General features: G+C 47.1%; 1 protein-coding gene and 1 long non-coding RNA gene across 2 annotated transcripts; one reads left to right on the top strand and one right to left on the bottom strand.

Moving 5' to 3' along the window:
• Positions 1-9098: 9098 nt before the first annotated feature.
• On the bottom strand, positions 9099-12854 carry LOC144123917 (uncharacterized). Its single transcript, XM_077656630.1, has 6 exons — positions 12812-12854; positions 12270-12335; positions 11938-12150; positions 9965-10002; positions 9303-9522; positions 9099-9229 (listed from the first exon to the last, which is right to left on the bottom strand). Exons 1-6 carry the CDS (start codon positions 12852-12854, stop codon positions 9105-9107), a joined length of 705 nt encoding a protein of 234 aa, XP_077512756.1. The 3' UTR covers positions 9099-9104.
• A 3403-nt stretch (positions 12855-16257) lies between these two features.
• On the top strand, positions 16258-17771 carry LOC144123160 (uncharacterized). Its single transcript, XR_013313026.1, has 3 exons — positions 16258-16780; positions 16915-17032; positions 17368-17771. It is a non-coding gene; the product is annotated as an uncharacterized LOC144123160 (long non-coding RNA).
• Positions 17772-19640: the final 1869 nt, after the last annotated feature.

The following is a 19640-nucleotide window of genomic DNA, read 5'->3' as shown; positions in this document are numbered from 1 at the left end:
GACACACGGCGCTCCCGAATCATCAATCTGTTTCCGTCAAATGCGCCCTGATGTTTTCTGCGGGTGCGCGAAAAACAACATAGCAGCAAGCGCGTCTCTCAGATTGCAGCCGAGGGAGAATATGTGAGCAGGCTTTGCTTAAACAAAGCAAGAAAAAGTGCTCAGTAGACACGAACTTATTCAAGTACGACAAAAAGTGAAGTTGCCTATAGAGAATTGGAGAAGGCGTGAGTACTCAAACCGTGACGTTACGAAAAGAGGCCCACAGTGGCTGCCACTTATGGCGGTGGTGAAGGAATCGCGGCTGGGATCACCTAACAGCAACAAGCTTCCTTTGAGTAGTCAGCACATTTCGTTCAATTAAAACGCTAGAATGAAGAGAAGGCACTTTATGGGGCCTTTATTTAGAGTCACTGGCCGCAAACTAGCTGTATAAATAATATAGATAATGATATCAGGAACTCTATCGCGATGCGTTTCCTAATTTTTCTCAGTAAACGTTCTTCTTTGTGCATTACTAAAAAAAAATTTACCCATATTTTAATAGAGCGCATACCTAATGAAAAACGAAACACTTGATTACCTTCACAGCGGCGGACCTAGAGACACGTGTTTAACAAGCTACTGGAGACACGTGTATAACAAGCTTGATTATGTTTTAAATGAGTAAGTTCGAGTTTAAGGCAAATACATACACTTCTGCATCCTACTTATTTACAACATAGCAAGCGGAAGAATCTGCTTGCTGACGTCTTCTTAATCAGATTTAGGACTTTGACTGAGGTCGTTACTGCTGTTTTTAATGCTCATAAGTGGCTCCATCACCGCTTTCTTGGTGTTTTGCTATAGTTGTAATGGAGGAACTGGTGCACAGTTAAATTATCGGCGTCTTTACAAACCTGTCATGCGAAGGTACGCATTTACTGCACCTTAATATTTGATGCATGCTACTTCGTCTTCAATGATGTGCAGTAAAAGAAGGCGTATATTTGCTTCAATAGCATGCGACAATGTAACTTCTTGCTTGCTACATATTCTGTCAAGTGGTTTTAGGTTTGGAATGTCATTCGCTTTTTCTGCTCTTCAAAGAATACTTCGGTCACTCTTCAAACGCTTTCTTCCAATTAGCAGCCTCCAGACGCATGCGTTCGAGTCGGGGTCATCCCTTGAGGAGCTTGGCTTTGAAAGAACGCATGAGCATTCTGGAAACTTCGATAGCATTGCGCCTGTAAATTCGTCGATGTGCGAGGCCTTGCGCACGATGTCGGCCTCAATAAAGTGAAATTCGAAAACCTAGAGGGAAGGTAGAGTTTGTTTAAACAGCAGGTCTAACTTAGCAAGAAAATTGCCTCTTGAAAGTCTGCATTCGCTGCTTACAATTCTTACAAGCTTCCTGGTTTAGAGGCACTTCTTTATAATACAGTGCTTAATAACAGTGCAACATATATTTTAAAGGCAAGTAACTGAAGAAGTTTCGAACAACTTACCCTGGAGTGAAGTGACGAAACCACGTTCGCTCACGATATCGCCCTAATCCAGCCGTTCTGTGCTGCTTCATCCCGGGGAGACTTGAAAACCTGATTTTTGGGCCTCGATTTGTAATTGCTCCGGCAATTTCGCACACAGCACTTCTTAGGCATATCCTGCCAGGAGCGTAATCCATAATGTGCTCCAGTGAAGGCACTACCACATCATCTCGACGGACATGAAACCGCAAGCGCAGCACGAGGCGTGGACTCAATATGCGCGATCAATGCCCAGAAAAGCAAGTGCGTTTGGAAGCATGTCGATGCATGCCAGGCTATCAAGAGAGTCTCAAGCTTTTCCAGAACCGATGGCGTTGCCGTTGCTGTCGTGCCCACTCGGACTTCTCGAAATAGATGGGGTTAACGAATGTGTACCTTTCTGGCCTCATTTTGAACACTAGGGCGGCGCTTCTTTGCTTTGATATGTGCTGTATGGAGCTTTTCTGTAGGCCTCTTTCACGTGGCTTTGCTCGGGGGGCGGGAGGGCAGGAACAGTCTTCTGGTTCTCCAGAGGGTGTTACTGAGTCAATGAGTCAAGCTGTGAGCGCGGGGAGGGGAGTAGGGGGGGGGGGGGGGGTGAGGCCTCCGCGCAAGGCCTTCGCCGCTGGTGCTCGGTCAACGGTTGAGGCTTCCCAGATACCTAGGGGCTTTCAACTTTGCTAGTGAAGTAGCGCTTTTGCGCTAAAAGAACAAATTTTCTTGGGCAAGATAACCGATAGGATAACCGATGGTCTTTAAGGGTAACGGACTGGGTTCAAACAGAAGGCAAGCGTAGCAGGGGCGGCGGAAAATTAGATGGCCGGATGGGATTAAGTAGTGCCAAGTCTGGTACAGTACAATGTCACATGGAGAGATACTGGAGTGGCCTTTGTACTACAGTGGAATTAGTCAGGCTGATGATAATGATGAGTGTTCTACCTGCTGGGACTGCGTGAATGAGCGGAACAGCAGGACGCGGCTTGCTTATCCTTCGCAGCTCGTTCTCAAAATACATTTATTGGAATCTTTCTTGGTTCATCGGTATGACTATAGTGGGAGCGCCGGGAGCTAAAGTTTTGTTAAGTAAATAAGAGTGCATTTACGATGTTTTAGTGCCTAGTGCAGTGCAATTTTAGCTAAGTGGCACATCTTGAAGGACGTGTCTTTCGATATCTTACTCGGATTTATTCATCGTGTTCATTAGTGGCAACAGAGCCGGTGCAGACAGAAAAGTTTTTTTTTTTCATTTTGGCCCGGATCGCCAATAGAGACATTGCTACGCCAAACATTTATCGGTTACGATAAGGCGCCTGTCACAAATGAGGCATCATTACTCATTTTCTCTTGTTTTTTTTCAGGCTTTCATTCCCCGCACCTCGGCTTGGTGGGGGCTCTGGAAGCAACACGGGCATCACGGACACTCCCCATGCTGCGCGCGTACCCACCTGCGACGCACCCTGGTCGCTGGGAGAGTCATGGGGTAGGATGCGTTTGCGTGACTTGCGCCTTCGCTTTCTTCATTGCTCCCCTACAGAGACGCCGAATGTTAGAGTATCATTTCAACATCATTTCCGGGATACTCTCGGGAGGTAACAACAGACAAAGCCCCCGAAGAAATTGCGAAGTTGCGTGGGGGGCACCTTAATGCCAATCTCCGCTAGGCTTGATAGGCTTGAGCCTCAGGGCTAGCGGTGAGACGCAAAAGGACCGTCACATCGAAATCAAGTGTGTCGTAGCCCGGCGGGAGGCGGTTCTTCGATTGGCTGCCTCGGCGCACGTCCTTGCTCGGCAGCAAGTTAATGCTGTCGTCACTGGCTTGGGCCGATTACCGTTGATCGACCTGAAGAGAAAGATCGCGATGAAAAATCAAAGCTCGGGAGGGGGAGTGATTTGTCACGTAGCCGGCCTATGCAAGCCAATTACACTTGAAGCAGGTCTTTTTTCTCCGAACCGGGAAAGTCTGTCAATAAAGGTTACCGAACACATTGACATTCACAAGTAGACATGACGCTAAGCATGTAAGGCAAGCCAATTAATCAGGCACCGTAAGCATCTTTGAGTAACTAACAGAAATTGATCGCGGGCGATGCACAACAATATAGCATACCTATTCACAGAAGAGTGAAATAGCAATACTCTCACACAGAACAAAAAAAAAAACCCTAAGCGTCAGTTTCACCTCAAAACCGAAACAAGACGATCGTTGCTAATAGAAATCAATGGGCATGACCACAGCCGAAGAACCTATTCCTCTCCGAAGAAGAACAGTTCTTCTCACAAGAAACTTATCCGCTCCATCCGAAGACAGCCAAGTATTGGCCACATAGCGTGGCGTCGAAAGCTACCAGCGACCGCGGTGTATCGATTGCGCCATAAACAAAAAAGACCCGAAACAATTAACGGGCGGGAAAAACGGTCGCTGGGGAAGCGGCTGCGAGAGGAAGCACGAAATGCCCTGCTCACGAAATCCCGCCTGAATCCTCCGCCAAAAGACACGCGCTACCGCGCAGATGACTGTAGCCGGAGATTACAATGCGGCAGCGGGTAATTTGGACAGGTACAGGAGCGTAACACACCCCACCGCTCTAGCTGATCGCAACAAGTAGACAGTGCTTCCCACCCAAGTTTCCAAACAAAGGCGCGTTGGTGGTCTGGGAGAGGTGTCGACGCTAAGCGCGCCTAATGAACGCGGCACATCGGTCTGCGTCGAGCCGCCGGCTCAACAGGCAACAATAGCGAGTCCATAATGTCCACCGCACGGTCTGCAGCGATGTTGACATCAGGTCCAACTGCTCTTACATGCCTGAAAAAGGCCACTGAAGTAGCATTGAAAGCTGTAGGCTCGTCTGACTGTGGTCCATGATTAGCAGAGGCTGTGATATCGAAAACGCCCAAAGAAAGGCTTAAAATGAACCGCGTCAGGGTTAGCCCCGGAGATGCGTCCCCAAGCAGGATACGCAAAATACCCTTCAAAGCTAACAGCGAAGACGTGACGCACAAAATTTGGAAAGGCAGGACCTCCTCTCTACAGTGGTTGTCCAACAACAACACGAGCCAAAAGCTCAGTTCCTCCTGACCAAGAAAAAAAATTAAAAAAGCGTAGTCTGAACCCACCTTATGACAAAGAGGCTTAACAATGTAGCAAAGGTACCTGGAGGCGCGCAGCATGAAGCAATGAAGCAGGTAGCGATTCTCAAATACAGCCAGCCAGTTCAAATATCTGCGCCCTTCGCACACCAGCTGTAGTGGCTTCTACGACCGAAGACCACACACCATCCAATATTCCTGCACAGTCGTAGGTCGCGCCTAAAATGCGCATGTGCGCACACCACTGCAAAGGCACCGCACATGTAATACGTGTCTGGGAGACCACACAAAAAAATAACGACTTTTCGAGTAATTAAGAACAGCCCCAGACAAGGAGGCATACTCACCAAAAAATTTAAAGCTTGAAGCAGGCTGCGTTCATCAGCTAAGTAGAGTGTATGGTCCTCTGCATAAGCGGTGACGCATCGGTGGCCTGGTTTTAAAGACCCAAAGGCCCGGCCCACATTCGCTAGCGTCCATATGTGTCAAACATATAACATGACTTGTTAGTCAAGTGTATGGCCCGCCCTCCAATTTTCGTAAAACACATCACCCTCTCCCTAAACTACACAAGACAAAAATGGCTTCAAACTGATTTTAAAAAACCGCATTTTCTGAGAAAAGCGCCACGAAAACCATTAGTCAACCGGGTTGCGTGTTCCGCCCGTCAACTTTTTCAGTATTAGCAAAACATTCTCTCCCGCAGAAAAAACAAACAAAAACAAACAAGCAATCATGTCCGCACCTGCAATCGGTTTCCCTGAGGCCCGTAATTAAAGCTGTTATCGGGCTCCTACGGGGCGCTCCCGCTGTGAGCAACTCGAAGCTCGGTCGCGTGTTCACAGGCGGCTTAGCTGCCTCGGGCCCACCGGATAGCTGACACGCCCCAGAGATTCGATCAGGGAGGTAATCTCAAATCTGGATGTCCCTGCCTTCGGAGGGGTGGCCGCATCCGTTTCGTTTGGCGGCGTTTCCCTATGGTAAATACGAGGTGGGGGGTACTGCGCACAAAAAGACAAGGACAAGAAGATAACACAACAGATAACACAACCATGATTGACCGACTAGCCCAACAACGTACGCTCTTAAACTGCGTTTCCCTATACTTGCCCGTTTCTCGAGAACTGTTAATGGTCAACGCTCAATGGCACTGAGGCCATCGCAGGACACCGGCTAGCTGCGCCATCGCCGACCATTCGTCATTCTTATGGCCCCCTCCTTGACAAGACTGCCATTTTTCCGACTCTCCCAAACAAGACGTTGGTCGCAAGGTCGCATCGCGACTGGTGTCCGTCAAGACAGGAGGTGGCTCTGTTCGCCGGCGTGGGGTGGCTCTGTTCGCTCCTTGTACATCCGGCTGGAAACAACCCTGGAGGGCGAGAACGGAGCGCTGCCGCTCCCTGAGATTTTTGACACTAAAGCAAGGGACACATGACTGGCAGCATGTCCGGCGCGCCGCTCAGGTCTCCGCTTCCGAACTGCCGCCACACTGCAAGCGGGGACGCACAGAACGGCGAGCACCGTCGCGCCGCTTCTCTCAAGCTCCGCCCACTGCCGATGTCATCTTGCCATCGCGCATCAGTGTCTCGGTGTATGCACTTCACGTCCGCCCAGAAAAGCCAAAGCAGCCCTGCTATCATAAAGACTGCTATATTCTACCAGCGATAAAGCATGCCTGTGCAAGTATCGAGCTTTCGGCAAAGGCGCCGCGAGCGGGGCCGTCGGGCAACGAACGGCGCTGCAACCTGAAAGCCCTGGTCGTCGCTAGGCCTATAGCCTGTTTGGCATCGAAGCCGCACCGGACGTCCCTTGGGAAGTAACCTATGCTGTAATAAAATGCTTACTCTCTTGACATCCCTTTAGCTGTTCACGGCATTTTCTAATAATAAAATTAAAATATGGTCGTTTCAAGCAGTTGATCTAGCGAACGCTAGGCGAGCCGCACCGCCACGGCGGGCAGTGACTGCTGCAAAGCTGCTGTGACACGAAATTTGCTTATATCGCAGTCATGGAGGAACGAAAGTAGAAAATGACAAAGAATGCCTGCTATATTCTAGCAAAGGCAGCATGCCCTGCGCGAGAACCGAGCTTTCGGCGACGAACTTGTCTGCTGCCTGGCTGTCATGGTTCTCAATAAGCCTAACCAGTTTCACATCGATGCCACCGCCGAGGGCGTTTCGGAAGTGGCCTCCACTGTATTATAAAGCGAAAACTATCTTCACCGCCTTATAGTGAACCTCGTCTCATAATAAAACAGATATGCTCGGTTTCCGCGCCGCCTTAAGCAGAGGAGCTAGCAGCACGCCAGGCGAGCAGCAACAGCAAAGCGGCTATAGGAAATCTACTTGTATCGCAGTCATCACTTCCACCAGCCTCTGTATTAATCAACGATTGTCAAGAATGATATGAACATCAGCGAACAATACTAGCGCATTTTTCAAGCGCCGTCGGCCGGCATCCAAGCTAGCAGGCCGGCCTGGCCGGATTGAGAGAAGCACACATACGTCATCATGACGTTTGCGCTCTCCGCGCTCGCACTGGCTGCCGCTGCCCACCGGAAGCAGTGTTGTTGTTGTTGTACCGAACCAATGCCGGTCTCGAGGGGAGCGCGCGCTTTTGTACTTATCGCATTCGCAATGGGGTCTGTTTCCGCCTCCTGCCGCACCTCGGAGGGGTCGCCGTCGCTCCACCGCTCCTAAAGTCACTGGAACTTTGAAAGTACCGCAATCAGCGGGCGGCGCGCGGGCAACATTGGGCTGTTGTTGCCAGAAATGGTCCAACGCGGCGAGCGCGTCGTCTGCTAGGCGAAGAGTCTCCCTTGCGGCCGCGTTGTTCATCGTTTCTGCTCAAAAATAACCAATGAACGTATTAATGATTGAGAGCTTATATGACATTACGGCTTACAAAAGCTTTTAAATACCGTACGGGAGCTGCGCAACCTCGTGTTTTCTTGAGCCCCTGGGAGTGCGCGGAGAACGCAAGAAGCAGGCTTGTTCTAACGCTTTCGTGAGAGGCTCTAAGGGCCCTGTCACACTAGCCCGACACGCCGCCGACCCGACAAAGACACCAAAGATCGGCCAACCCGGTCGGCAGACCTTGTCTGTGGCAGACCAAGCTGTCACACTAGGCCGACAACGACACCAACGCGTCCGCCGACCAGATGTCTTCGTAGTGTGACATGCTTTGACGCCCGCGACATCGACAAAACCAGTCTGCCAACCGTGTCGTCGCGAGATCGGTCGCCGAGCAAAAACATTCACGAGGCACGAACACGATTCCGCTGTAGTATTGTTTCTTTACGTTCATAACAAGCTCTGGGATAGATGAATGTCCGAAAAGGTATCATTACTGAGGATCGTTGGCCAATGACAGGTGCTGGTAGAAGTGATAACTACGATAAAAGCAAATTTCATCGCCGCCTGCTGCTGCTGCTTCGTGCGGCTCGCCTGACGTCTCCTAGATCCACTGCTGAAGCCGTTGCGGAAATCGAGCATAACTATTTTATTATGAGACAGGTTGGCAGTAAAGGGGTGACTAGAGAAGTTTCTTTATTACTGCGCTGGCTAGTTCCAAAGCGCCCTAAGCTGCGGCATCGATGCGAAACCAGCTAGGCTTAGCGATGAGTACGGCACCGGGAAGCAGCGCAGTTTGTCGCCCTGGCGCTCCCGCAGCCGGCGTCGTTGCTGAAAGCGCAGCTGTTGCGCAGGCATGCTGACGTTGCTCGAATATAGCAGGTGGACTTTCTGATAGCATGGCTGTTTTGCCTTTTCTGGGGCGAACGCGAAGTAAACCGAGCCTGCTCGCCGGCAGGCCAGCCTGGATCCCGTCCGCCGCCGTAATAAAAATCAGCTTAAGATTGTTTTTGACGTAAGCAATAAACGCAGAGACAGAAAATTGTGACAAATGTATCATTTCTGAGGATCGCTGATCAACACCGATTTGCTGATAAAAGTAACAACTTTGATACGAGAAAAATTTCTCGCCAGAATCACCTCGCAAGCTGCCGCTGGCCCGCCGTTGTGGTCCGGCTCGCCTGTAGCCCGCAACGGTCCGCTAGCTCCACAGCCGAAGGTGTCGCGGAAATTGACCATAATTTTAGTTTATGATGCGATTACACTGTTAACAGCGAAGCGATATTAAGAGATATTTTAGCGCAGGCAGCTTGCAAAGCGGCGTCCACTGCGCCAGGCAGCAGCGCAGTTCGTCGCCTGGCGGGACCGCGGGCGGTGCCGTTGCCGAAAGCTCCCCTGGTGAAAATTTCTAACTGGGAATCTAACTGGGAATCCAACTGGTTCCAGTTAAAATGGTTTATGGATCGATTCCCAGTTGGTCCCCATCGCAACTGGTTCCAGTTGGTCCCCGCTGCAAATGGTTCCAGTTGGTCCCCGCTGCAGGTAGACCCCATTGATCCCAACTGCAGCTGGTTTCGGCTGGTACCGGTACCAAAAGCAGGTGTAGAGAACATCACTCAGTCAGAATCACTTTACTTTTCCTTTATTCCTTGAAAGAATTTTATGCATCAACTTTCCGCAGTGCCTTCTTGACGTCTTGTATTTTTTCTGTCAACATTCGAGGCACATTCCGCACAGCCTCGGAAACGTCTACTCCTTTTATAGTGCCCCAGTGTTTCATTGTGGCTGCAAATAACAAAGTCACATGTAGTCTTTATATGAGCACAATCAACATGCAGGACAGGAATGCACTGCTTACCTATCACGACATCAACCTTGTGTGGCGTCAAATGTTGTTTCGGTTTTTCCCCCAATGCCCGCTGCTTAGGAGCAACTGCGCCAGTGAAGCTTCTGGTGGCAAGCACTTCATTACTCCACACAGCTTGAGCAGTGTCTTTGCAAACCAGTGTCGGCTTCTTGTTGGCCAATATTTTTGCGGCTTGGCATCCGGAAATGATGATGCCACCAGTCAAGTGGAACTGAGAAAAAAATATAAAGAACACAGTAAATGACTGTTGGACACTAGTTTCAAACGTCACCACAACTGCACAAGCCAGGTGTAGCAGAAAGATCCGATGTAAGTGCAGTCTTTTTAAATATCAACTGTCACAAGTGCCATCTTTTGTCAGCATGCTTGAATGAATGAAAGCATTATCGAGTAATTTGCACCCACTCCTATAAGACATATTAGATCTGCATTGCAAACACAGCAGCGCTGTATTTGTTTCTTCCTTAGGATCCTTTCCTTCGTGCGCTGTGCCTTCAGTCCGCACCATATTAGACCGCAAGTCCTATTCCTTGATGTATGTTATTACAATCTTCAGAAACATCGTAGGGCATAGCTTGATTCAGATACCATGATCACCATGAAACCGTGAAGAATTGACTAAGGGGCTAAGGAGAAAGATAAATATCACTTACCAACCCATCTCCTGTGTAAGAAAAATCCTGCTTTGGTGCTGTGAACGAGAAAACATATCATTTTTTATTAGATGCAGCAAAAGACACTGTACAAAAAAATCACAATAAAACTCATCCCTGAGAGTAGGTGAAAGCATGAAATGTATTGAAGGAAAGGAGCACCATGCTCAAAGGCATCTCCGTTCTGCTAGGGCACATTCATCTCTTCTCTCACTGTGCTGTTTAGGAGTCTACCGAGAGGGGAGGTAGTTGTGAGCCTTTCTTTTTCTGAAGATCAATTGTTTGCAGTGCTGTACAAATGAATCAAAGATTACTCAACATTAATAATGAGAGGAGCTTACTGGCACTGTAAGCATACGGTGCTTTTTTGTAATCATTTGCTTTGCTAGGAACAGACACAGCCAGCTTTTGGCAACATTCCTTTTTTGTGACACTTATTACACTAGTGAATCTCGATATGATAAAGACCACCTTTTTATTGATTCAGTGCCATGAATAGAGTGGACAGTGTGTATCTACTCTCGCAGCGACCACTGGGGAAATTGGTGCGATGCAGCTATATCTGTTCTGTTCTGGTGGGTGGGGATATGGGTTGCATCAGCAGTCGCTTAACCAGATGTGGTTTCCCAAGGTCGTTTAGATTCTCCTCACGGTTGCCCAGATGTTCTCTTTGGTTCCCCTCTAGGTTCTCTCGTAGCTTTCGCACAAACTCATCTCAAGGTTGCTGTCAACGGAAGCGCTAAAAGCATTTCATGCTTAAATAGGTCGTTACTCACTAAAGGATTCCTTAAACAGTCTGTCAGCACATGCGTAATCACTCAGACAGGAAGGCCACTACTCTTAAGTTTCTCCTCATGCTGCTGCCCCGGTGTGGAGGCTCAGTGAAAGGAATTCGACCGCTGACCCCAAAGGACGTGAGTTTGAATCCGGTGGCGGTGGCCACGTTTAGATGGCGGTTAAACATAAGAGGCTTGTGTACTGTGAATGTCGGTGCAAGTAAAAGAGCCTCAAGAGGCAAAATTTATCCGGACATCTACAATATGGTGTCCCTCACAATACAGGTCATTTTGGGATGTTGCGCTTCTATCCTGTCGTCTCTACTCCCTTTTTCCTGTTAACGTCTATTTAGCGCACAGCGTTTCAAAAATGAACATGTACCAACTAGCCCTTCAGAAAGAATTACTTGGGATGCTAAACCCGAAAAACCACAAACATTGCGAGCTGCTTCCTTTAACTAATACATCCCAGAGGCTTAGGTTGTCCTTTAGCCAAAGAACGTCATATCTATCCCATGATACTAATATACAAATAGCCGCCACGGTCGCTCAGTGGTTATGGCATTCGGCTGCTGACCAGAAAGACGCAGGTTCGATCACGGGCGGGGCAGTCGAATTCCGATGGAGGCGAAATTCTAGAGGCTCGTGTACTGTGTGATGTCAGTGCACGTTACAGAACCCCAGGTGGTCGAAATTTCCGCAGCCCTTCACTACAGCGTCCCTCATAGCCTGAGTCGCTTTGGGACCTTAAACCCCATAAACCAAACCTAATAAACAAACCACAACGCCTACGCCCCAAGCTTTGTAACTGACAATTCAAATGCTGCTTTGGTGTGAACTGCTGAACAGAAAAAGCACATTAAAACTAACACACTTTATTCTTCATATACTGTAGTTGTGACACTTGGGACCAGTATACATAGTTCGTCATTTGAAATAACAAAGCAGAGATCACATTACACGTTTTCATGCCTCATGTGACTTAAAGTAAAGTTCGCTGGAACACATAGCAATTTGGCTATTGTAACCTTAGGAACATGAGAAAAGAAGCTTAAGTGTAAATTATATCCCATGCGACATGAATTCTACGTGGCGATCGACGTACATAGTGGTGCCACTCCAAGTATACACAAATTTGGTGACAATACATTTTTAACTGTATTCCACGGTGCATGCTGGTCTAAAATGTAAGCCTACCTTGTGTCTGGATAGCTGCCGGTGCTGCATTTTGAATGGGAAGGGGCAGCTCCACAAACTCTGCATCCTTTGTCTGAGCATGATTCCATGAGCTGCACCCAGGGCCTTCAGAAGCAGCGTGCTCTGCATTCCTTGTCTCAGCAGGATTCCATGAACTGCACCCAGTGCCCTCAGAAGCACCATGTTCTGGCACAGTATGGCCCGAGAGAACAGCTGAAATTGCATCACAATGGGTAAATTTAATGACCTTAAGCTGCCTTCTAGCCTTGTGAGTAAAGATATTTCGGGTTTTCCACAAATTGGTAGGAGTTAGGCGAAATTATCAAGCCTACCATTCACCACGAGATTTTGCCACCTTGCAGCTTCCTCGCTCTTTGAATTGGCTGCACTCGTTTCCACTGAGGGCCAGAATTCACAGACAAAAGGTGTGAAACAGACACAGTTGTTTAGGTTTTCCTATGATGTGAAACACTTACAGTCAAATATTTTTGCTTCAAGACATCGCTGCAATGAAGCAACCTGTGACAGAAGCAGCTAACCTGTCCTTCCTTTTGGTTCAGCCCACTCAAAACTAGTCAAACAGGCAATTGTAAAATCTTGCTTTTGCAGTGCTCTTACGAAATCATGCGAGCATCGACTGGATTATGCGTTTTCTAGCCAGGTGACCCGGTTGAGCGGCTCTGGCTACCCGTGTTCACTCTTGTTATCGGTTGCCGAGGACGTGCTCAAAGAAAGCAGGGAAGTAGTGCCGGACACCGTTGGGACTGACACAAATTGGAAGAAAAATGTGGCGGTACTACAGTACATGCACACCATCGCCCACCAGCTCAAAAAATAGGGAAAAGAGCAGGTGTGCATGTGGTGTTTCCCGCACCAGAGAAGCTGTCGAAACTGTGAAAGCGGGTAAATTCCACCATTACTGGCAGCGATTCCTGCACTGTTAGGCACAGACAACCTTTTGTAGAGTGCGCAAAAAACGTAGTGTACTCTATACCTTTGCCCTGCGGCCGAGCCTACGTTGGCCAAACTGGCAGATGTCTAAACTAGAGGCTCATGGAACACAGCAATAGTGTCATCGGGGCATCCCGTCATCTAGGCATACACTGCCGTGATTGCCAACAGTGTAAGGAACGTGGTCCTTTTTTGGGAAAAACAACAGTTCTTCATAAGTATGTCAGCAAAACTGCCAGGGAGATAGCAGAGGCTGCTGAGATTGCAGAAAAAGGAGATTATTGTGTCAGCACCCCTTCGGTGTTGTTAGGTGATAAAGAACGTCGGGTCTTAGGAATTTCCAACTAGGGTATCATGGTTTTCGTTCTTGTTTGCGTCCTGACTTTTAGGTTTTAGCTTTATGTTGTCTTCCTTGTACCTGTGATGATGTGTTTCCTTTGCGGGTTGGCGCTGCTACCAGTCTCACATGACTTTCCTTTTCGTTGCTGCGCATGCCCGCTGTGTGCTATATGTAGTCACTGCGCGCAGCAATAAACGTTGTTAAAGTAAGTCGGCGCTTTGTGGTGTCTCCCCTCAAGTCCGTGTTTGTCTTTGCGCTGTGAATGTAAGCTAAGTTTGCTTCTGCAAATGCAATGCCTTGCTTTTCCACATCTTATTCTCCTTCAGTGCTCTATCGACTTCGCTTTTTGAGCACAAAGAGTCTTCATCACTCGATGTAAAAGGTGTCCTTGATCGTTTAGCACCCTGCAGAGATTTAAATTGAACCAGTTTGTTCACCATGGCATAGATGAATACTAAGCTTACCACTTTAGTTCCCCCAGCACTTCCTGACACTTTCCCAATGCTGCTCACCAAGGAAGCTTAAAGATTATTTTTCAAAACAGTCTTGTACGCAGACGATTTTGCAGCTGCTCGATTGACCTTCCGTCTCTGCAACAAGGAAAAAATTGCATTGCTGAAGCAGTGGCACACATAACATATATTAAAAAAAGCATATATTGATACGCGCCACATGACAGCAAGCAGTAATTATCTAAAGGCCACCTTTGTATTTTGTTCAGCAGAAAACTAATGGCAGCTGTTGTTCTGCTGCAGCCAGAAGTACTGGTTCAAAGTTCTTTAGGCAGTGCCTATGGTCTAACATTTTGCCATTAAAATACCGATTGCTTTGTGGTATTCAAACTGGCTGACTTGCATAAGAAAAGCACTCCAGATGTTTTATGCCACACAGCGCAGAAATTTTCAGCAATAAAAAGGTGCCGCACGTTTTTTTCTTCACAGTTATGCACCAGATAATGCTATGTACTGGCCACATGGATTTCGCCCACACCAGTTGAATAATTTACAACTGAATCTTTTCCCGTGTCATTTTCGCTTCAACAGTCGATGGCGTATTTCACAACCATGATGTCAAATACACATTTAGGTCACGTGAAGTATGCAAGAACAACGGCAGTTATCACCGCGCCGTCTCGTCGCTCTTTTCGCGCACCTGGAACTCTATGCTCGATCGCTTACCTTCCTCTCTTTTCTTTGCTGCTCTTGCTCATTCGCCTCGCTGCTTGTCTAGTTCTTCAGCATACAGCTTAGGGATATGCACCCTCTTCGTTGCGTAGCGCTTTTCGAGACCATCTCGTGTGCCTTGGTGCATATAAAAAGAACATCTCACCTTTACTGTTGATTACATCGGTGTGTGTACACACACGCACGTACAGCAGGTTAAAAGAATGCACTTACAGCCCAGCATAAGAACTTGAGCACTGTACGTGCCGTGTTCTCTCCATTTACGGAGTCCCACCACTTCACTGAATACAATTGTCTGTTGTCGAAATCCGTGGTGCTTTGGGGGCTAAATTTATCAATATCATCAATTGGCACCACGTTAAGGCGGCTAACCTCCTCGTGCACAAAGCGGACAAGCGCAAACATGATGCTCTTCGTCGTCATCTAGAACTTCAAAAACAAAAAAACAAAAAGAATGCCAACTGCCGTAAACTGCAGAAAGTGAACGCAAAAATAAATTGCTTGAAGGAAAGGTAAAAGAAAACACTTACACAGGTAGGAATTTCGATTCACGTGCGAACAGCAACATCGAACTCTACAAACCAACTTTGGTGATGTTCATGGCGCTGCGCTTTCAAAATCCGTAGGGTCACCGGGTCACGGGAGAAATCCGTAAACTCATGGAGGAAGGTAAAATTAATGACATTGCATGGGTACTACTAAATTGAGTATAAAATTTATATATGTCACGATTTTATTCCTTGAATAAAGCATTAACTTCAACATCAACTTTATAACATTTGGACATACCCAGTGTTCTATCCAATCTCCAGTTCAATCCAATCCAATCCAATCTTTTGCAAGGTAAACAGCATGGCGACTTTGCGTCTCTGTTTGCACTAGTGCGGCTTACTGCTATCTAGTTAGTTCACCATACTAGAGCGTTCGAAGCTACATCGATTTAGATATTTTGTTAGCGCGCTCTCAGCTCATTGCGAGAACAATGAAGCGGCGGAAGTGTTACTTTGGAATGCGGCAGTGGCATAGAAGACATTCCAAAGACCACTAAATATCGAATGATGAATGGTCCGCGATGTTGACCTAAAGTTACAGGTGCGCCGAACACCGACTCACCGTGTGGATCTCAACCTACAGGTGCACCGAACAGTAACTCATCAGTGGAAACAGCATGCGAAGAGTACAGTGAATTTTAAGAACCATCTGGTGCCTCCATGCCTCAGGTGAGAGATACGCAGAACACAACATAGCATCGCAAACAGCAGAAAGCCCATTAGACATTCAGCTTGAAGAGTCAACAGGTGCTTCTGTGCCTCGGGTAAATGGTGCGCCGAACAACGCAGCACCGGAAACAGCAGGAAACCCTATCTACTATGACAGCCAAGAATCGCCAGACGCCACCGCGCATCGACGTACGTCGAACACTGACAAAGCACCGGAAACAGCAGTAAGCCCAGTCGACAGCCGGCTTCAAGAGTCACCAGGTGCCACCGCGCCGCTCCTTGGATCTTCTGCTACGCAAGGCTCTGCAACAGTGCACAGTGGCACTTCTGAAACAGGATCTGTTCAGCCTGGTGACACTGCACAGGCACCTACCGAGGAAGAAACCGATACTTGCACAAAAGCTCTTTCGCCGCACCATTTACTGGCCCTGACGCTGAACTTTGCGATTGAGTTTGGGCTGCCTTGGAAAGGTGTCGAGGCACTCCAAAATCTCATAGCGCACATCATTGACAGACAGGATGTGCCAAGAACAATGTACTTGTTCAAGAAACACGCTGGTGCAGGGGTTGAGGCTGCACATTTTCATTTTTATTGTGCAAACTGTATGACTACTGTACAGGAGGCGTCTGGAAAACTAAATGAAAGGAACAGCGTTTAAGGATGCTGTCCAGTATGTGGTAATTCCTACAGTGGCAAAAAAATGTTGCAAGATGGTCACTTCTTTTTGACTTTGCCTCTTGAGTTGCAATTAAACTCATTACTCTCTGACCAAGCTGTGTCAAACGCACTTCTGGGCCGGCTTGAAAACATTTATGAAGGAAGAACCAAAAGAATGAGCGATTTGACGGATGGTTGCTTGTATAAAGAAGTTCGGACCAATCTTTCTCAACACGATCTCACTCTGACGCTCAACGTGGATGGTGCACCGATGTTCAAGTCGTCCAAATAATCAATATGGCCAATTCAAGTCATGATTAACGAACTGCCTGCACACCTGCGCTCCAGAAATATTCTCATACCAGCTTTGTGGTACGGCCAGTCACATGCAGATATGACCCTCTTCATGCAAGCATTCGTCAAACAGATGCATCAGCTTGAGCAAACGGGAATTCCCTGGAAAGCTGGGCTGCAAACTATGCACTCCAAGGTAATTTACTAGACGATTAATGTTTAAAATTTTGTTGTTTTTGTTCTGTGCCTGCAAGTGCATTAGGCATGCAAACGATATGGAGAAAAGATTTAGTGCTACTTTTCTAATTCGAGTTCCTTTTATTACTGCAGGTTTACTGCCTCAGCTGTTGCGCCGATTCTCCGGCATGGGCACTCTTGCAAAATGTGGTTCAGTTCAATGGCTGCTACGGCTGTGGTTGGTGCCTTCACCCAGGATAAACCATTGACGGTAGACAAATTTTTCGTGTATCTGTGTTGATGTTTATTTCATTTTTGTATTATATGAATGCTTGCATTGCTTGAAAAATGTCAGTTGTAGTTTTACACCTGTCATAATCTGATTCCTTGAACTTTATGATTGCTTTGGTCTTCAGTTTCAATGCATATTTGGAATTCTTTAAAGAACGATTCTAAGTTTAACGTTGCAAAAGTTACAAATGCTGGAATAGACGATTGTGACAACTAAATTTCCTCCATTTGAATATAGCTTTATACTAAATGATTGTTGCAGTATGGGTGTGGACACTACATTCTTTCTCTACCTTTCACTTCTTGCACGCGCAGGGACCATAAAGTACCCGGTTGGCACCACTGTGCAAGAAAGGACCGATTCTGCGACCAGAGTGCAAATGGCTGATGCTGCAGCATTGGAAACGGTCATTGCTGGAGTGAAGGGGCCATCTCCTCTTATGAACTTAAAGCACTTCGATGTAATCTGGGGACTTACCTCAGATTACATGCATTGTGTATTGCTTGGAGTGACACGGCAGCTTACTGAGCTCTGGCTAACTGCGGTGCATGAGCCATACTATATTGGCTCACCCCAAATTTTTCAGCTTTTAGATGCTTGCCTCTTAATGCTGAAGCCACCACAGTGTACCAGGCGACTTCAGCGTTTGTTTTCAGTGAGAAAGTTCTGGAAGGCCACAGAGTGGCAGCAATGGCTGCTGTACTTCACATTGCCGTGTCTTGAGGGCATTTTGCCCTCACGGTACTTAAAGCATTTTGCTCTTCTTGTTCAAGGCATCTATCTCTTGCTGAAAGACACAGTGACTGTGACAGATGTGACTGAGAGCACTCATTGCCTCGTGAAATTTGTTGTGAACACACCGTTTCTTTATAGAAAGAGGCAGATGACATTTAACGTGCATCAGATTATGCACTTGCCAAAGAGCGCGATGCTTCAGGGGTCATTATGGGCGCATTCTTGCTTTGCTTTTGAGGCAAACATGGGCCATTTAAAAGAGCTGGTGACGTCAGCCAAAGGTGTTTCACTGCAAATTGTGGAACACTCACTAATGATCAGCAACGGTAAAAACCTGATGGCATTGGCCTCTGCGCAGACTTTGAGCTTTTTGTCAAAAGCTCCAAATTTGTCTAGCAGGAATGCAGTGCTGCTCCTGGGTAAGTTACCTCAGATTACATGCATTGTGTATTGCTTGGAGTGACACGGCAGCTTACTGAGCTCTGGCTAACTGCGGTGCATGAGCCATACTATATTGGCTCACCCCAAATTTTTCAGCTTTTAGATGCTTGCCTCTTAATGCTGAAGCCACCACAGTGTACCAGGCGACTTCAGCGTTTGTTTTCAGTGAGAAAGTTCTGGAAGGCCACAGAGTGGCAGCAATGGCTGCTGTACTTCACATTGCCGTGTCTTGAGGGCATTTTGCCCTCACGGTACTTAAAGCATTTTGCTCTTCTTGTTCAAGGCATCTATCTCTTGCTGAAAGACACAGCGACTGTGACAGATGTGACTGAGAGCACTCATTGCCTCGTGCAATTTGTTGTGAACACACCGTTTCTTTATAGAAAGAGGCAGATGACATTTAACGTGCATCAGAATATGCACTTGCCAAAGAGCGCGATGCTTCAGGGGTCATTATGGGCGCATTCTTGCTTTGCTTTTGAGGCAAACATGGGCCATTTAAAAGATCTGGTGACGTCAGCCAAAGGTGTTTCACTGCAAATTGTGGAACACTCACTAATGATCAGCAACGGTAAAAACCTGATGGCATTGGCCTCTGCGCAGACTTTGAGCTTTTTGTCAAAAGCTCCAAATTTGTCTAGCAGGAATGCAGTGCTGCTCCTGGGTAAGCCACGAGAAGTATGTGAACCACTACTGACGTTTGTCAAATCTAACATGGGCAGCATTGTGAATGGGCCAGTTTTAGAACATTGCAGAGCTTGAGTGTCTGGCCATATATTTCATAGTGAACAGCACTGCAGGCCAAACAAAACAGACTCAACAGCTCTGATGTCGTCAACAGGATTGGCCATCAAAATTGAGAGCATAGTGTCTTTTATCGACACAGCAAATAAGATGAGGGTTTTTGCAGTTGCCAAAAAGTATTCTACCTCGCCAGCGCTCATGACTGATCACATTGTAAAAGGACCGCTTCACCTTCAAAAATACTGGTTGAAATTACTGCACATGTTGCTCCTTGTATCCTTATGGACCTAGGTGACAAATTGTAGTTTGCAAAAGTAGTACGAAAAGTTTTTTCATTAACTTGCTAGTGGCATTGGAGTGGCACATTTTGGTCCCCCTCAGGCGATTATTTTTTCAGGGAATGAAAATGGTGAAGCACTGAGGTTTCGCTTTGAAGCTTGCCAGGATTACTCAGAAAAAAAATTGGTCCCTATTGGCATATAATGCAGTTCTTGTCGGTGCCTAAAATCTGTACTTTGTGACTCAACACTGATTTGACAGTCTCACTTAAGCTGCTTATGTTTCTGTCCTGTCATCAGGGCCTGATATGTAGAGAAAGCAGTGCACTTGAAGTACTTAAACACTAATTGTTTCAAAATAAGTGAAACAAATGTTGCATTGACCAGAG

Source organism: Amblyomma americanum, chromosome 3 (assembly GCF_052857255.1).
Source record: "Amblyomma americanum isolate KBUSLIRL-KWMA chromosome 3, ASM5285725v1, whole genome shotgun sequence".
NCBI lineage: Eukaryota > Metazoa > Arthropoda > Arachnida > Ixodida > Ixodidae > Amblyomma > Amblyomma americanum.
This window is presented reverse-complemented; position numbering and strand designations above follow the sequence as displayed.